Genomic DNA, 19,048 nt, shown 5'->3' with positions numbered 1-19,048 from the left:
GTCGCAGGAAAGTACAATTCTCTGTGTCTCATTACAAGGCATGGAAAGGAGTTAAATGTTTGATTTTTTTCAGGAAGGGTCAGCTCTAACCACTGTACAGTTGTACTGCGCGCTTCGTTGATGCTACAGTATGGTACTTTTCTGTCACATTGTGCATGGCTGGTGCTATGAGCGTAAAGCAAAAATTCTTGTGACAAGAATCCCATTATTGCAGGAATTCCATTATTTGTATCATTTCAGTAAATCTGTTCTCAAAATAAAGGACTGACTGTAACATTTCCTCCCCCAAAACGGCAACGTTTCATAAAATGACTAAGCCTAGTAGTCTAAGCCTAACATAATGTTGTTGTGTATCCCCCAATCATCTGCAAGCTTATCAAATAATTCTCTGTATGTCTGGTTTTGTGCCAGATCTGGGCCAACTTTGAGGAGAAGCCTACGGAGGAAGTGGCAGCATTGCAGTCAGAGGAGAAGGAGCGGGTTGCTAAGTACCGATCCGTATACGTCACAGAGATCACAGACGAACTGCACTTCTACACTCAGGACGTGGAAACGGGTGAGTTTTTTTTGTTTAAGAGCTGCCACTATGCAAAAGGGAATCGTGGTTCATGCACATCTTTAAAATGCTAGGGAATAGACAGCATTAGGGCCTTCACACATGGGCTCCAACAAAGTGCGGAGCATTCCTCTGCTAAAGTTCAATTCCATTGTTTTCAATACAACCCTGCACACCCTCGCCTATGTCCGGACATCCGTGGATGTCGGCTGGCAATTAGGGACGAGTTCTATTTTGTCGGCGCCACTCATTGATTATCCATGCTCTACCGTGGTGAAATTGTTTGCGTGGATCGGAATCGTGTCGGAAGTGAAAGTGCTCTGCATTGCTGTTGGAACCCATGTACGGAGGGCCTTACACCTCCCCAACGCGGGGGTGATGTGATCAAATTGCTACTGAGACAGAAGCCTTTTGGATCCACACACTTAATAAAATGGAGCCCCATGGTTTAAAACGAGGAACTATGTTTATCATGTTTTCTTTAAAAATGTCTCATTTTAAACTGTGTCCACTTGAATGTTTAATTTTCTGCTCAAAGCAGTTATTTCACTTTTATTTTCACTTTTAGTTTAAAATTTATACTGACAAATGAAAAATGTGAGATCTACCTTGAGTGCCCTCACTGGATAATTACTGCAAATACCCAACCGCAATGAACAACCTATGCAGAAAGGAGGGATGATGTCTTTATTTTGTCTGTACTATCAGCAGTATGGTTTGACTCTGACATTTCGGCGCACCTGTGCCTTCCTCAGTCACTTTGGAATACGGAGCATACTTTTTTAAAGATTTTCAAAAATACTTTGGGGCACAGTCATCCCTGATTCAAGTCTGTCTTTATTTCAATAGCTGCTTCTGTGTTTTCCCTTTCACCTTTCATTTGTGGCTAATGAGCCATTTACTAGCAAGAGAAGGGTAAAACATGGCCATGGGTATTGCAGATTGCAGAAAATGCATTTCAGCACAGTCCAGACCCATCTTGGCGTTTCATTAGCAAATATTGTGTAACTATAAAGCCAAGGAGTTCGGCTCACCATATGCATAAATTATCCTCTGAAATGTTTAGTGGCATGGAAAAAGCTCACCTTGACTCAACTATCACTCACATTGCCTAGAGTTTTTGAGCTCATGAATTATTTCACCCACAGTCTTAATGAAAGCAGAATTATCGGTCAGTCCCATCATGGAATTCTTAATTAATGTGCAATATTGATGAGGGAATTCTTGGGTCATTTTTGTTGGTACAGTATGACACTGAAGTGAGTACACCTCTCACGTTTTTGCAGATTTGTAATTATATCTTTTCATAGGACAACATTAAAGAAATAAAGAATTAAAGAATAGAGGCAATACAAGTAGACAGATACTGAGCATTTTTATTGGCTGTTTCCTGTATCAGTCTTGCAGTTTACAATGCTTTAAAGTGCTTTTATTTAATTTAACATTCATTTGCTCCTGAAATATCCACGGAAGTAATTGAAATTTAAAAAAATTGCAGCATCAATTACGGAATTTGCCGCTTTGAATTGAATTGTCCATGCCCCGCTGACCTAAATAAACATTGCATTGCATTGCCGAATTGATTATTGTTGACACCACTACATGTTAGGCTGTACCTGTATGCAAACTATAGTATGTTACATGGTGAAGAAGTTTTCTGTATTTAGTTTAGTCATTTACCTGTCTATCAGAACTGTGGATTATATAATTTTGCTGTTAAAAAAATGAGAATAAATATGCTAATCGGCAAACTAGTGGCAGTGTGTTGAAAAAGTGCTGTACTGATCACTGCTGCAGTGCCAGGATCATTTTTATGGTGATAAGTGTGGAGGTTTACCTTTCAAAAGTGCTTACACAGGTGCTTTGCACTGCACTTTGACTGTCCTCAGACAGTAGAAAAAGGTCTTGTATTAATTAGGCTAAATGAAAAGTCTGCATTAGGGCTATATATAGTAAACGAAGGACTCCCTTGCACCTTATTTATTTTTTAATGAGATCTGTAGAATTCAAAGTGGAGAACTGGATGGAAGCAGAATCGTGCTGCTTAGGAAAGCACATTCAACATTTCTTAGATTAATAAATCAGAGAAGGCTTTTTATGTCCTTTTATATACTGTATTTGGCGTAGTTCACGAAAGTAGGTCGTCAATTTTCAACCTCTGTCCTGTCATAAAAGCTATGCAAAGCTTGTGAGTAAGAAGTGAACTTTTATCTCATCGAATAGAATAGCGAACGTCCTGCACCTTCATGTACTGTACGCAAACGTATTGCACTGACCTTTACTTCAAACTCTCTAGCACCACCAGTCGTCACTACTTTGGGTTCATTTCTCCTTCGCCCAAGAGGGTAGTAAAAGATGGGCAAGAACACATCCAGTAACTTGGGGTGCAAGTCATTCTAGTTCCTTCCATTCTTTCTTTTCCAGTCAAGTGATGCAAGGAATGTTGTCATTGATGACTGTTAAAAACTCATTATTTCATACTTTGCAAAACACAATTCAAAAGTTTTCAATCAGATTGGGAAAGGCCCCAAAAAGCTGCTTGATTGATTTCCACATTCCACATTAGTGACACTGAAGCACAAGGTTGGAGGCCTGGGGAAAGGAGCGTGGACATTTCATGTGACCTGCAGAGACTTTACAGGAAAGACGACTTTAAAATCCAATTTAATTTGGTCACTCAACATTCTTTTTAAATTCCCTTTATTTGAATGGACAGGAATGGCAAAGCTGACTAGTTATGTCAGTGTACACTATTTCTTATTGACACTGGCAAGTTGTCTGCAACATCTGGTCCTTCGTACAGTATTCGGTTACACTTTACTTGACGCCGGCATCATACGTATGACATAATGGTGTCATAACATAATGCAGTTATGCATGTGTCATAAACATTATGTCAATGTCATAAACATTGTATGACTTTGTCTTTGAGTGAAATTCGGTTATGACAAAGACGGGCCTAACAATGTCAACTTTTCATGGCCATAAAACGTTTATGACATTAGCATTATGTTTATGACTTGCTCACGACACTATTATGACACTATTATGACACTGTTATGACACTTATGTCATATGTATGACGCCGGCGTCAAGTAAAGTGTAACCCAATATTCTATATAATTCTTTTTTAAGAATGATGTCCCTTGCTCCCGCATATTTACAGTGTGGTGGTTAATTGTTTTAAAACTGCTGTGCCAGATAAGAGTTGTAACGAGGCAGAACTAAGCGGAAGCATGGGACCGCAGTGATGGGTAAAACATTGATGGGGCACATTGGATGGGAGAAGCATGATGGCCAGTTGCGTGAGGGACACCATGAGTGTCACGTACGGGAAGTTGAAGGAAGCGTGATGGGGTCAGTCTTTCAGTGATGTATTTTCAGCGATACTTCCACCCACAATAAAATCAATGAAAATTATTGAGCCTGCGAGTACTGATGTGGTGCAGTCATGGGAGCGTAATTGTAAAGGACAGTGTTGAATATGGATACCTGTATATTTACACATGATCATGATGCACGCACACCCACCCACAGGTGCCCAGTTGGAGAACTTGATGGAGACCATGCGAGCAGAAATTGCTGCCCAGCCGCCAGTAGAAGGTTCCTATGCTCCACGCAGAGGTGACTTCTGTATTGCCAAATTTGCTGATGGCGAGTGGTAAGTTCACCACATCATCTGAACCAGATCACACCTCTACTGCTGTTACTTCCAAATAATACCATCATAGTGGAACAACATTAGTACCCTTCCTACAGTTCTTGCCTGTAAACCAAAGCATGAACGAGCAAAGAGATTGTGAACACAAACATTGTTAGTCTGTGTGCAGATAATTATGCGAAAAAATCAGCTGTTGCTGTTGATTGAAGAATTACTGACTGAAATAACGACACAAAAAATGTACTTTTACATCAATAATGTAAAACATGAATGCAAACATACTGGCCGTCTTTCCCAAAGTGTGGACAGAAAATTCAAAACACTATACTCAGCACTAAACTGAAATGTCCTTGTGTATTTCTTGAGATAAAAAAATGAAAAAAGTCCACTTCAACCATAATATTTCTTAACACACTTTTTTATCATGGCGTACGTTTCTGGTGAGAACCGTAAAAAAGGGTTTTCACCCAAAACGTTTAAGGTGCACTGTGTAATATGTTTAGTAGTTTATGTCCAGAATTCATGCTGCCCATTCAGAAATGTTACCTTTCCACGAATACTTACTACCACCATTTAATTGTAAGTACTCATTATTACTGGAAAAATTTCATTTTTCATGCATGAAAAGGGGGATCTTCTCCATGGTCCGCCATTTTGAATTTCCAGAAAAGGACATTTTTAGCATTGTTGCAATAGCTACTCTGGCCACCACTCTACATGGTGCACCTTTTTAAGCAAAAAATAAAAAAGTGGGAGCAGAAAAATCCTGGTTTAAGCTGACTTTTAACTCTTTTAGCTTGTCATTTGGTTGTCCTGCTCCCAGGTCAGATGTTTTATGAGGTGCAGGCTTAAATCTACTCAAATCTACAACGTGTGTATTTGTTGCTCAATGTGTCTCTGTACTGTGTTTTTCCTCCAGGTACAGAGCCAGAGTGGAGAGGGTTGAATCACCTGCAAAGGTCAACGTATTCTACATCGACTATGGCAACGTAAGTAGAACACAATTGTGTGTTAATGCGTGAGAATGGGTATTTTCATACTGTATTGCATGCATGTGTTTTGAAGTGTTGAATTCAATTGTAGCCACTATTGTTGTTGGTGTACTAACAGTGTAGCATTTACATTAATTAAAGGGTAATTTCACGTCAATTTAGCAAATATCCTGAATATCTCTGATTATATATTATTACTGGAGTGTTCCTTAGAAATTCAAGAGAAAGGAATTTAATCTTTTAAGTTTAGTGTTATCCAGATAGACTGTTTTATATTGGGAGGAGTGTCAGACATTTTGAGACCATGGGGATAAAGATATGTTAATGTTTGGATGTCCACTCATCCTAGGAAGGTGGGGAGACATCTCAGGTGGGGGGTGCTTGGAAGGGTCAAATTTGAAAGGTGACATTGTGTAATAAATTGATAATAATGCACATAAAATGTGTTCAAATCTGTATAGTAGTGCTAGGTGTGTTCCTGAGGGTCTAAGCTTTCCAATGATATATAATGTTCCTGGGTTTATTACACCACCTGGATTATAAACAATTGCGGAATGAAGATCAAGTTGAAGATCAAAGTCATTCGGGTCGCCACCGGGTCGCCTTACAGTCAAGGTTTTTTTTTTAACAGCAGCAATCTAAAAACTAGAAACTGTTTTGATTCTGCCATCTGCCTTAGAGCACAATACTAACTGCCATACAGACAATCCGAACAGGTGCTGCCAATAAAGGGTTCCATCTCAACTGTCACTTTCTCTCAACATTCTATTCTTAACGAGCACCTGCACTACAATTCTAGAATTCTATTGTACAGCTCTTCAATACGTAAGGGTTAACGTTCGGCGAGAAGGTCGCTACCGTGGAATAGCAGCACGACAGAGAGAATCTTTAGACCCCGACGCGGAGCGGAGTTAACCCGCTTATTATATGGATATACTTAAATGATTCACACATGCGGGGACATTTCTTTAGACCTATTTAATGTTAAGATTGTTGCTGCGCAAAACAAAACAGTGCCGTTGTGGAACACCGCTAGGCAACAGCTAGGTAGGCTAGCCAGGACAACAGAAAGCGAAAGCCCATTGGGAAACTCCAACTCCCATTGTCATTGTGACACAGCACTCCACAGCACACAAGTGAACACTGCACACAACGAAATTGCATTTATGCCTCACCCGTGCAAGGGGGCAGCCCTCAGTGGCGCCCCATGGGGAGCAGTGCGGTGGGACGGTACCATGCTCAGGGTACCTCAGTCATGGAGGAGGATGGGGGAGAGCACTGTTTGATTACTCCCCCCACCAACCTGGCGGGTCGGGAGTCGAACCGGCAACCTCTGGGATGCAAGTCTGACGCCCTAACCGCTCACCCATGACTGCCCGGTGTTGTCTATCACAGCAGCTGATTAGAGTGACAAAAGACCGGACCCCCTGCGGAGTGATATGAAACATTCGCTTTAGCCACTGACTTGTATACAAGCCAGTGGCTTTAGCAGTGAACGTCTTGTTGCCATTGACAGCGGTAGCCAGGACAACGGGTGCTGTCCATCACAGCAGCTGATTAGAGTCTTGTTGAAAAGTCGCTTTAGCAGTCTGTTATAGACCAACCCGTCCGTTATCGAAAAATAACAGACGTCCGAACGTTGGGGAGCCCCGTTGAAATGAATGGAGCATTCGACAGATGACGTCACAACCATATAATAAAATGTGATATTGTCTTGCTGGAATTCTCATGACAGCCAGCTGCTTGGCTCAATGGTAAAGGTGTTGGATTATATGGAGGTCGTGAGTTCGAATCCCACCCGGACCCATGTTGATTTTCAAAATTATATCATATGCAGTGTTCCTTAGCCAACTTAAAATAGCATGTATGTCATTTAGTATCAATGGCAAAGGTGCTGGATTGGAGATTTGGAGGTTGTGAGTTCGAATCCCACTCAGACCCATGTTGATTTTCAAAATTATATCATACAGTATATCACGAAAGTGAGTACACCCCTCACTGTTTTTGCAGATTTGTGAGTATATCTTTTCATAGGAAAGCATTACAGAAATTTTACTTTGACACAATGATTAGTGACCTTTTAACAACATATTTAACCACTTAAATTTCTTGTTCACTCGGAAAAAAACTAAATACAGCCATTCATGTTTGAACATGTACTCACAAAAGTGAGTACACCCCAGATTAAAATCCGGTAGAGAATGAAAAGGGATTAAAAGGGAGGTCATCGGTGTGCGTTTCAACCTTTCTTTGCATTGAACTTTTACATTTTGAGTGTGCTCCTGGCTTAAATAGATTGGTGTGAGATTTGAATGCAATCCTATGGAGCTTCCAGCATTTTCTGTGAGAATGCAATCTAGTTTTCCATGCAATTCCTTTGTCTTCATTTAAATGCTGACTGTTATTTGCCATCAAGACTTTATCAGTCATGGAACTCAACAGTTTAGTTGGTGATGACCGGAAAATATAGCTGTGTGCCATCTGCATAACAATGCTGTTCTGAGTTAAGATCAAGGACTGAGGCAAGTGAAGACACATGCAGTAAGAAAAGTAAGGGAGCCAGAATTTAACCTTGGGAGACACCACATGTGATGCGAGCAGATGATGTCTAACTACATAGTTTAACAGACACAACTCTGTCCTTTGGGAAGTAGTATTAAAGGATAGTTCCGGCGTAAAATGAAAGTTTCACCATCGCTTTCCCATGCCACATAATGTATCTAATGATGAGCCATTCTGGGCAATGCCGCGCCGTTATGGAGTTAGCTAATTTTAAGCTTTTTGGTGAAAAACGCAGCCAATGCATCACGGCGGGGCCAATTACAGGCCTATTATTTTCTGATGTTTCCCCGCTATAAACAACTTCAAAAACGATACACACTTCATCACAAAGGTCTCGTCAATCAAACCGAGGCACAGAGACGATCATCGGACCACACAGTCTTTCACTGGCCAGTGTTTTCAGAGGTGTCTCACTGTTGCAACTCTCTGACCCGGATGCAGGCTACTCAGTCAGGTGGCTAGGTAGCCTAGGCTAAACATGGTCCGCGGTTCTTACACCGGCTGCGACTGTAAAATGAAAAGCTGGAACCCCGACCGTTTTCACCGACTGCCACTGTCTAAACCAGCCATATTACGGGAATGGCTAATAGCATCAGAAGTGGACAAAACTGACATAAAAACCCGGAGGGATCGCTACTACCGTGTATGGAGGGTGGATGATGACTACAAGAAGAGTAAGGGAGATGGAACACCTAAACGAAACCGTCTAAAGATGAATCAATGGCTGTTATGACTAGATGGCATACTCCGGTGTTGGGTAGTAATGACGGTGGAATGTATTGAATTGACCCTTTTACACTCATACAAAACGAGAAGCTAATGATTGGGGTTAAGTAAAAGATTATTTTTTTGAAGCAGTGAAGGTCCATTTCATATCAACAGCTTGTTATGCTTTTTGTCATCCTTTACTACAGCGGGAGACTCTCTCTTCCACACGCCTGGCTCCCCTCCCTCCTGCTTTCAGCACCCGCACTCTTCCTGCTCAGGCCACAGAATATGCCTTTGCATTCATCCAAGTGCCACAGGACGTAAGTATATGGACATATCAAAACATATATATATGTCAACACCTTCAGGAACACCTGTCATCTTTGCATGTTTTATTAATCTGTCCCATTATGGACATAAGTAATGAGTAACATTTTAGGTGTTCATTATCAAAATGTTTTTGGTCTGTTTTCAAGCGTGAGCTAATGCTAAAGAGGTAGGGGGTTGAATAACATTGTATTGTCTGTATGAGGTGTTTTGAAAGTGTTATTGAGTTTTGTGAATCTTGTTCTAAACTTTATTACATCCAACACAACCTTACTGGCTACCTAAAACATGCCAATAGAAAATCCTCAGTTTAAGGTAAAGAAAAATAATTCCAACTTACAAAAAGATATCACATGTAAACAAATATTTGCAAAAATGTGTTAGACTGTGGTTCATCAGCAGGAAGTACTATATACAGTGAACCAACAAATTCAGTAAGGGATCAAATACTTATTAGTCTCACTGTACATACTGACCTTTGACTGTTCCTTTTGGGCCATGACTATTTCCTTTCCCTCTCCTCTCCAGTGTGGGGCAGAATGTAATTAAAGGAGGATGTGAGGACATGCACGCTGCCCACCATCAGATATCATTTAGAACCATAGACACAAAATGACTCTGCCTCAATTTTTTTATGTGTTGCACAAAATTCCCTCGTGATGACGGTGGTATTGCCTCTTTTCTCCGGGCTCTCCTCTGCTCCATGTTGGACTAAACTCCCCCACTGCAAAAGTGAGGCAAGTTGACCAGAGGGAGAGAGAGAAACAAAAAGGCGTATATTTTCCCCTTCAAAGACTTCCTCTCCATCTCGGCCTCCCAAAGGACAGGCAGCCCTCACAGGTTGCCATGGAGACTGCTCCTAGTATTGAGAGCGATGTCGTGTGTGTGTGTGTGTGTGTGTGTGTGTGTGTGTGTGTGTGTGTGTGTGTGTGTGTGTGTGTGTGTGTGTGTGTGTGTGTGTGTGTGTGTGTGTGTGTGTGTGTGTGTGTGTGTGTGTGTGTGTGTGTGTGTGTGTGTGTGTGAGACTGCTTGAGAGCTCACAGCCTTCACTAAAAAGAGATTGATTGGTCGCTGTATGGACTGCATGGAGTGACCTATTGGTCAATTTTTCAGTGTTGAATGAATGATTGTCTTAGGGTGGTGGGGCTGAAGACCTTGAGCATGTTTTCTCTTGAGGGCACGATTGGTTTATTTTGGTCTCGTATGTTCATATTCATCCTTGTTTGATGTCTAAAGATGTCCTCTCCAAGATGATGGGTATGTGATTGATTGGGGGAGAGATTGTGTCTGTGTGTCTGACCCAGTATCGCCCCCTGCAGGAGGACGCACGGGCTGACGTGGTGGACACTATTGTCAAAGACATCCAGAACACACAGTGTCTGCTCAACGTGGAGTACAATGGCGTAGCATGCCCTCACGTCACGATTCAGTTTGCCGACTCCAAAGACGACGTGGGTCTTGGACTGGTGAAAGAAGGCTTGGTCATGGTGGACGTCCGGAAAGAAAAGTATCTGGCAAAAATGGTAAGACCAAGTCGCTGTATACTAGCACTCTTTCACTGGTGACATGCATTTTATTGTCTTATCATTAGAATGACTGGTTTGAGACTTTTAACCGTAAATGTTTTTCTCTTGCTGGCTTGGCTTGATGAGTTATTCAAGCAAAAGACGGCAAGCAAAGATGTGGGGTCCCAGCTGCAACTGACTGGGCAAAACCTTTCACTGAGTAAAAATCACAAGATATGGTTATATTCATTTTATAATGATTCATTTCAAAATATTGAAATTCACCTTGTTGATGGATTGCCAGTTACCCTAAACATATCTAAATTTGTTATTTCGCTACTGTTGTAAAGGCCAATATATTTATATATATTTTTAAACATGTCGTGTCACTAGTCCCTAAAACAATTAAGGCAGCATGGCTGGTGTGAAAATTTCGGTAAATTCAGTTCACTGAAAGTGCCCAGATGCTGCCCTAACAACGGTCAAAATCGCAGTACTTGGACGCTGGACACTGCACGCACTAAACGGCCGCCATGTTGATAATGTAATGGAAGAAAAGTGGTGTTCGCTTCAGTAGAAGTAATTCTGTAAGCATTGTTGCTGAGACGTCAACCTTTTCATGTCAAGCCAAGTATTGTATGAGAGAGAATTGCCATTTGGGGTGAAGGAAATGTAAATGCAAGCATGAGACGCTGTGTAATGTAAACATTAGCCAACCTCCATTTTGGCGAGCTAATACTATGCTAGCCTGCCACTTCCAGTAGGGGCACAGTTTATATTGCCCAAACTTTCCCACGACACTATCCACCAAAGAGTTTAGTGCACTGTGTGCACTATGCACTGTCAGTCCACTGACAGAAGTCCGGCATTTGAGACAAGGCATAACTGTCAAATCTGTAGTCGCACATCATTTGAGTTCAAAGCTGCTTCGTCACCTTATTCTACACTCAATTTTTTTTTATTGTATGCATTGCATTTTATTGTATTGCACTGTGTTCCGTGTCAGCCTACTGTATATTATATGGCATGTCTGATGGTGGCTGGTGATTTGAACTCCACATGTTTATGTAATAGAGCTCATTGTTGGTTTTGAGAGCTTTACTGCAGTCATTCTCATAAAGCTCATCGAGCCGTGCTCAGTCATAAAATAATCCGGAAGTCACTTCACCTGTTCCCTGTGTGGGTATCAGAGAGGATCAGCCACCAGAGGAACTGGCTGTGCCGGGCCAGTAGCTGGACTCAGGGATTAAAGTCTGAAGAGGTGCTGAAAAGCCTCCGCAATCTGTGTCCAAGCTTTTAGAATACAGAACGAACATCAATGCAACTGAGCAACATGTCTCACGTTTTTTATTTTATTTATTTAATCAGGAATAGACATTTTAGATAAGAATATGGCTTTATTGTATCTACTGTATAAAGTTCTTTAAGTTCCATACCCATCAGATTCATCTGTTCTGCCTTATCAAAAGGTTTGTGGCTCAGGAATGGATTGCAAATGTGTCCAGATTGTAGTTGGGGATTAAAGATTAAAGAAGGTGGACATGATAGGGTAATATGTTTGGGGATTAGCCTATTTTTATATTAAATAGAGACTATTAAATGCGGCCCTGGAGGTTGTACTGACACTGTTGCCAGAGGTGCCCTTGCCCATCAGACTGGCGGTTGTAATCTCTACCGCATGTTCTTCAGTTCCTGCTCAGTCTGAAAGTTGAGTACAGTACTGCCCTACAAAGGCAAAGTGTGGTAGCTACATCTTTTGTCAAAGTTAAGCTTTAGACAGTGAAGTTTAATGAATGGTCTTCATTACAAGTCCTTTATCTTGTGACATAGCCTTATGGTCCAAATGTGTCCCGTTTTAGAGATATTGCGATGTCAAATTTGCCGTAATTACAATATCCAACCTAATACCAAGACTTTGAAGGCTTTTTTCTCGCTTTCAATGTCGGCGTAGTTACTGCATTTGCCTTTGTACAGCAGAGTAGCATAGAGTAACTTCATTGATCCAGATGGAAATTAAGATGTTTTTCAGCATATTCATAATGCACATAGTACACTTCCAAAAAAATAAACATTTAAAGATTAGGCATAAACAGGCATATCTCATCTGCTTGAAAGTACCTGCAATGTTAATAGGGACATTGGTTGTCCAGAACATCTGACGAGTTTCTGCAGACTAGGTGCTGGTATATAATGAAATTGAGACACGGTGGCGGTTACATTTTCAACTCATTTGGTATGGGTAGCCAGGAATCAATTTGAAACTTAAACACGAAGTACACAAGTTTTCAAAGTTGAATGCTACAAAGTAAAACAGTCACAAGTGAACCAGCAGCCATAAGCAGCTACCAACCAACCAAAAAGTGTATGCCCATATTTGGTGAGAGGTGGGTGAAATGAAAAGAAATGTAGAATTTACATGCCTTAATATTTCTCTTCTCATATTTACAGGTAACCGAGTATCTGAATGGTCAGGAGTCTGCAAAGAGTGCCAGGGTAAGTGGTCATCCATTCTCCCTCTCTTTTTACGTCTCTCTTTTATATAGTATCTTTTTAGGACTTTTGTGTCTTTATAGCTGATAGGACAGTCGTATGACAGGGAGAGTGGGAGAGAGAGACGTGGCAGTGTTGGGACATGACCCAGGCCAGACTCGCACCTGGGTCCCCATGCCCCCCCCCACCCCATATGTGTGGGGCTTAGTGTATCACCTGAACGTTTTGAAGCAGTGTCACAACTGAATTTCTCTTGTTTTGTTTTTTTTTCTCTGCAGCTGAACATCTGGCGCTATGGCGATTTCCGTGCTGACGATGCAGATGAGTTTGGATACCGTCGCTGAAATGTGCCATTCCAAAGACCTGGTGGGAAGACAGGATGCACACACTGACAAGAAAAAAATAAACATAACATATTTGGAGGAAAAAAAAGAAGCCTCAACTTTCAACTTTCTTCTCTCTCTCTCTCTGGTCTTTCATACTCCGTGCATCTCCCAGTCTTCCCCTTTGACGCTTAACGCAAAGTCTTCAAGGTTTTTCCGCCCTACGAAACCTTGGTATTCACCCCGTAATATCCAGTCCTTAGTACTACTGTTATCAAAAACGGCAGCAGTTGTCCAATCTTTTAACCGATCTCAAAAATCTGTAACCCCTGTTGGATAGACTCTGAACCAAACCTACTCATTGAGAGGTACGCATAAAATGAGTTGTGTCCACAGTGGTGGGAGAATCACCTGAAGAATCATGAACTCTATAATAGCTTGCTGACAAAACACTTCCTATGTATTAGATAATGTATGGAAAATGTAAATGGATATTATTTTCAAGTTAGATAAACCAATTCAAAGTGAACTAATGGCTGTATTTTTTGTCTTTAATGTATATCTGAGTGTTTAATTACATTTAATGACTTTTTTATGTAGGGAGTGTTTTTTTTGTATTGTTCTCGTGGCAAAGTGCTGCCAATGCCTTGACAAGCATTTCTCTCCTCTTCTGCTGTGACGTTTACATAATCCAGAACAGTTACGGTCATGCCATCTCTTCTCAGCCTGTCTCGCTCTCCTGCAATGGCAGAAACAGTGTTTGACTGTGTTTCCCATTTGACAGAACTTTTCAATGTATTTAAACCTTCTGAATAAAACAAGCAAACCTATGTGTGTAGCTCAATCTTTTCCAGGCTACTAAGACGATACAATTCAATACAACATGTACTGTTATACAGTATAGCGCAATATCACAACTTTGATGTTGACTCAAAGCACTTTCAAAATTCACATACATACTGTAACACACACACTCTCTGGAGGCTGCTGTGCAGCGCCAATAAGATGCTCAAGTCAAGTCAGCTTTTATTGTCACTTTCTTCATATGCACAAGTCATACAAAGAAAATGAGATTACATTTATCTCTCTATACCATGCCAGGACATAGACATACACAGGACTGACATTTACAGACTGACATTAATGTGCAAGACAGGAAAAGTAACAGTGAGGAACTAGCAACAATAAGGTGATTCATAATAAATAACAAAAGAACATTTAACATTGAACATTAAACATATAGAAAAAATATATGTATATAATGGAATGACATTATAATGATGACAATAATAGTAATAGTAACAACAGTAATAGTTATACATAACATCACAGCAGCATTGTAAGCTGCATGGTCTGTATTATTGATCAAAAGGGATGTGTGTGTGTGTGTGTGTGTGTGTGTGTGTGTGTGTGTGTGTGTGTGTGTGTGTGTGTGTGTGTGTGTGTGTGTGTGTGTGTGTGTGTGTGTGTGTGTGTGTGTGTGTGTGTGTGTGTGAGAGAGAGAGAGAGAGAGAGAGAGAGAGAACAGCAAGCAGGGCTGGTGTATTACATGTTGCAGGGCCCATATAGTTGTTGGTAGTGGAGGACTGAGGTAGTGCAGGTAAGGTGCAGTCACATGGCACAGTTCCATAGGTGATTGTGTGGGTGTGTTCTTGTGGAGTAGTGTAGGTGCAGTTCCGTGTGTGTGTGTGCTTCTTGAGTCAGTCAGTCAGTCATTCTGTGTGTGTGTGTGTGTGTGTGTGTAAAGATCTGGGGGGTATCTGTCTGGTGGCTGTAGCAGTCAGTGCTGGGAAGGAGGGGAGGGAGTTCAGCATCCTGATGGCCAGTGTATGAAACTGTTCTTGAGTCTGGTGGATCTGGACCGGAGGCACCTGTACCTCTTTCCAGAGGGCAGGAGATTGATCAGGTTGTGTGCTCGGTGGGTCTCGTCTCTCACGATTGTGAGAGTGAGGTGGGTGGTGTAGATGTCTTGCTGGGAGCACATTACATTTCTTCACGTTCTATGAAATATTGAAATTGAATTACTTTTATAAAATGTCTTGCTTTGAAAAAGAATGTGCCGTGTCCCAAATGCATTTTTGCTCATTAAAGTACAATTTATTTAGTTCAATAAGAAAAAGATTTAAAAGAAGAAAAAAGTACAATTTATTTTGACATTTACTCTGTTTTTGTAAAGGCACTGCTATTACGGTATTATGAGCAAAATTGTACATATGATCAAGTCATGGTCAAGATCATTACTGTTACATATTGACACTTTCCAATTCAGCTATTTACTGTGTACTGAGTGAAGTTAATTACTTAAAGGGACACTGTGCAGGAAATGCAACTATGCTGCTCATTGAAACTGGGTTGCCTATCACCACATTTGATATTTACTTGAAAGTTTGCTAAGTAATAAACAAATATGTTCTAATATGCTCCAAGTAGAGTCATTTTTGCAGCTAAAAATTGCTTTTTTTGGAAATTCAAAATGGCGGACCATGGAGAAGATCCCCCTTTTCATGTATGAAAAGTGCAATTTTTCCAGTCATAATGAATACTTAGAATTTGATGGTGGTGGTAAGTATTCATGAAAAGGGTAACATTAGAGAATGGGCAGCATGAATTCTGGAAATAAACAACAAAAAATCTCACACAATGTCCCTTTAAGGTAGTTTATGCCGTCATACTGAAAACATTATTAGTACACTATGTCCACTAAGCTGCTTTGACTATGTAACACTGAGAAGAGGGAATTACTTTTTTTCATAACATCTACAGTATTCAACCTCAAAGAATTTAACATAATTTAATTCAGCTTCACCCCTGACTTGCAGAAAAAGGGTCCAACTGGGAACAATACTTCCTTTCCATATGATCATCAGCAGCACCAACTCCACCCTGTGCTAACATTTGGCAAACATGTGACAACAAAGAGGGGGTGAAACTGAATTAAGAACATTTTTAGGGAGTGGTTCGACATGAAATCCAACACCGGGAAGAACAACTTACTTTTCATGTTAGATAAAGCTCCATCTCACTGTACAAGGTTCAACACATCGCTCTTACCCCCCCAAACGGGATTAATACAAGTACTTTACTCTACCCTACTAGCTCCTTTTTGCATGGGAGTACGGGAGGAGTGGTGCAAAAAGAGCTTTGCAGGCTACTGGCGTGTATGTTTCCGCCTAGATGGTCAGGAACAGACTCTATCTATACAGGGTGCGATTTAAAGGGGGGATGGGGATTGTCCCCCCTTCTGGTCTTGATATTGCCACTTTTTCCACATGATTTTATCACAGTTCAATGTAATTCCATTGATATTGCTTAAACTTTGAAACATATCCCCCCTTCTGGTTTTCTGACAAATCGCACCCTGTATCTATGTATGAAGGCCCAACGTCCACAAGTGGGGTCTGTGATTACAGCCCAACACAATGGAGCGTGTTTGACATATTCATCATACCTGCCTTGTGCTCTCCACAAATGAGGCTCCAGGCAGCGTAACATTGCCCATGGTGTCTACAGACTCTCCCATCATTCACATGCTCAGTGTGAGCCTGCTCTCATCTGTGAGGCACAAAAGATCACCAGAGACGAATATACTAATCTTGGTCTTCTCTGGTATGTGTACTGTAATCACAGGCCCCACGTGTTGAAGTCATTAGCCCTCACCTTCATCGAGTCTGTTCCTGACTGTTTCAGCAGAAACATACACATCATTGGCCTGCGAAGCTCAATGAACGATGAGTGACTCATAGTTGCATTTCGATGTTTCAGTGTTCCCTTAATTTTCTTTCAGCAATCTATTTCTTGCAGCCTGTTCCACTTTAAAGGTGCAAAAAGCTGTGACTTTGTACCTAACCCATCTATTTGAAACGGGTATTTCACCAACACTCCTTTCCCAGCAAGTTAATGTAGATCACAGAAACATAGTAGGTCATGCCATTTTATCATAACAAAAAATGTAGTCCTGTGGAAAAACGACAAGTATTTTCTCCATCGCCTCAGTTTGACAAGATTCACTGCTTTTGTTCAACGGTCACTTTGGGTCGGCATGCATGGCTGTAAGAAAATCACTGATCTGTTCTAAGCAGCTGTTCTGGATAATCAGCCGTCTCTACGTCTCAAGCACTCTACTGTACTTCAGGAGGAAGCCCATATGGATCATCTATGTTTCCTGCTGAAAAGTTTCTAATCTATAATATCACCAGAGAGAGTAGAGAGAGAGAGGTTCCATTGGCCCATTGTTTCCGGGTTCTATTAGGCAGACCTAAGGACTGTTCTATTCAATGCTAGGAGCATTATGACACCCCCTTTAGGCAGACCGGAACCTGGTCATGTTAGGTGCCCATAGCAACCTATTACAATGGCATATCTCTATACTTAAAGAATCTCTGATATCACTGAGTAGTGACGTGCACAGACATTTTGGGGGGCAGGTGCTCGAGGGGGGATGGAGGGCGTGTGGAACTTATGGCTGCCTTTCTAGGCTATATTCCTGTATATCCAGCCATTATTGTCACACACTTTTGATCGTCAAGCATTTTGTAGATGATCATGTTAACATGGAGCACAGTACGCAGTTGTACAGTGCGCAGTACTTCCAAAATAATGTTTTCAAAAAGGGCATTTTTGTGCAGTGGGGCAGGTGCTTTACCACCACCTCGTCCCTATCTGTGCACGCCTATGTCGCTGAGCTCTCTCCAAAGCCACACTCAGTTATTACAAGAACATGCTTTGGATTTACTTGTACAATATAAGTGAACTCATCCTTTAGTTGTACACAAGCTTTTACGCTTGCCGGTTGGATTAGTTTGGTTGTGATATTGTCCTCAGTGAAACGATAAATAATACATGCTTGCTGCACTGTTCTCAGGTAACTGTAAGGGCCGTCCCAGATTTCTTTCTCGGTAAGCCTGTAAGTGTAAATAAGATGAAATGCACCTTGGGAGACGTGCTGTGTTTAGCAAAGCTGAACTGCTTTGACCATCAGGACATGCAGCATGTTAAATATGAATCAGTATTCACAGTCGTTGAAATATTCATGAGGCATGTTGCGTGTGAAGCGGGAGTGGGTGCTGAGTGAAGGGGTTGCAGTGTGCTGGTGTAGGCTTCCGAGAAGACAAGCGTGTTGCATGAGACATACTGTACTGTACTGTGAATATGAACTTTTGTGTAGCGAAAGATCTCTAATGGGCAGCATCCCAACTCTAGACAAAACAACGTGAGATAGAAGCATACCCGTGTAGTAGCAACTTTGTGTGCTCAGGTTCTAGGCTGACATGTTTTACCCGAGCAGGCCTATCATGTTTTGCACTTGTGCTGCAGTGCAGTGCGGCTCACTCGTTCCCCTCAGGAGGGTCCTGCTGAGTGAGCTGTTTCATAGCGAGTGTGTGTTTATAGTGAATGAGGTTTATAGTGAGTGTGTGTGGTTGGGGGGTGTACTCAGAGGCGTCAAAAGTAAAAGCACATTCATGGTGTAATTACAACACTGGCATATGACATTACATAGCTGTTACACCAGTTGGTCCATTGTACCTAATGAGATAGATAGTCTGTGTTGTTACTGTAATACAGTTATGCAGTTAAAATACAGTTATTATCAGGGCTCTAAATTAACACCCGCTAGCCTGCCAAATGCGGGTGAAATTTAATTTTGGCTAGAAGAGGTCTGCACACTTAAAATCCTTTTTGTTTTCTTTTATTATTTCATGGCTCATGAATGTGGATGATGTGGATGATACGATCAAGGTGGAGCATGTATATGGTGAAGAGAAGGGGCCCAAGCACCAAACCTTGCGGAACGCCGTGGCTGATGGTTACTGTGGTGGAGCGGGAGTCTTTGGGAGTGACATATTGTTGCCGGTTGGATAAATATGAATGAAACCAGTTACGGTAAGTACTGTGCCAGTTAATCCAGTGAACTCTGAGAGCCGTTA

At 41.4% G+C, this 19,048-nt stretch overlaps 1 protein-coding gene across 1 annotated transcript in view; it reads left to right on the top strand.

The window, feature by feature from the left end:
• The window catches only part of snd1 (staphylococcal nuclease and tudor domain containing 1), a 77,020-nt gene extending 63,066 nt beyond the window's left edge, over positions 1 to 13,954 (top strand). Inside the window, exons 18-24 of the mRNA XM_063216786.1 lie at positions 412 to 556; positions 4,094 to 4,217; positions 5,137 to 5,206; positions 8,686 to 8,799; positions 10,126 to 10,329; positions 12,760 to 12,804; positions 13,080 to 13,954. Of these exons, the coding sequence (XP_063072856.1) occupies positions 412 to 556; positions 4,094 to 4,217; positions 5,137 to 5,206; positions 8,686 to 8,799; positions 10,126 to 10,329; positions 12,760 to 12,804; positions 13,080 to 13,145 (768 nt within the window). The 3' untranslated portion in view covers positions 13,146 to 13,954. The remainder of the gene's footprint in view (positions 1 to 411; positions 557 to 4,093; positions 4,218 to 5,136; positions 5,207 to 8,685; positions 8,800 to 10,125; positions 10,330 to 12,759; positions 12,805 to 13,079) is intronic.
• Positions 13,955 to 19,048: the final 5,094 nt, after the last annotated feature.

This window comes from Engraulis encrasicolus, chromosome 15, assembly GCF_034702125.1.
Source record: "Engraulis encrasicolus isolate BLACKSEA-1 chromosome 15, IST_EnEncr_1.0, whole genome shotgun sequence".
In the NCBI taxonomy this organism is placed as follows: Eukaryota; Metazoa; Chordata; class Actinopteri; order Clupeiformes; family Engraulidae; genus Engraulis; species Engraulis encrasicolus.
The sequence above is the reverse complement of the archived record's forward strand: the minus strand, read 5'-3'. Positions and strand labels throughout refer to the sequence as shown.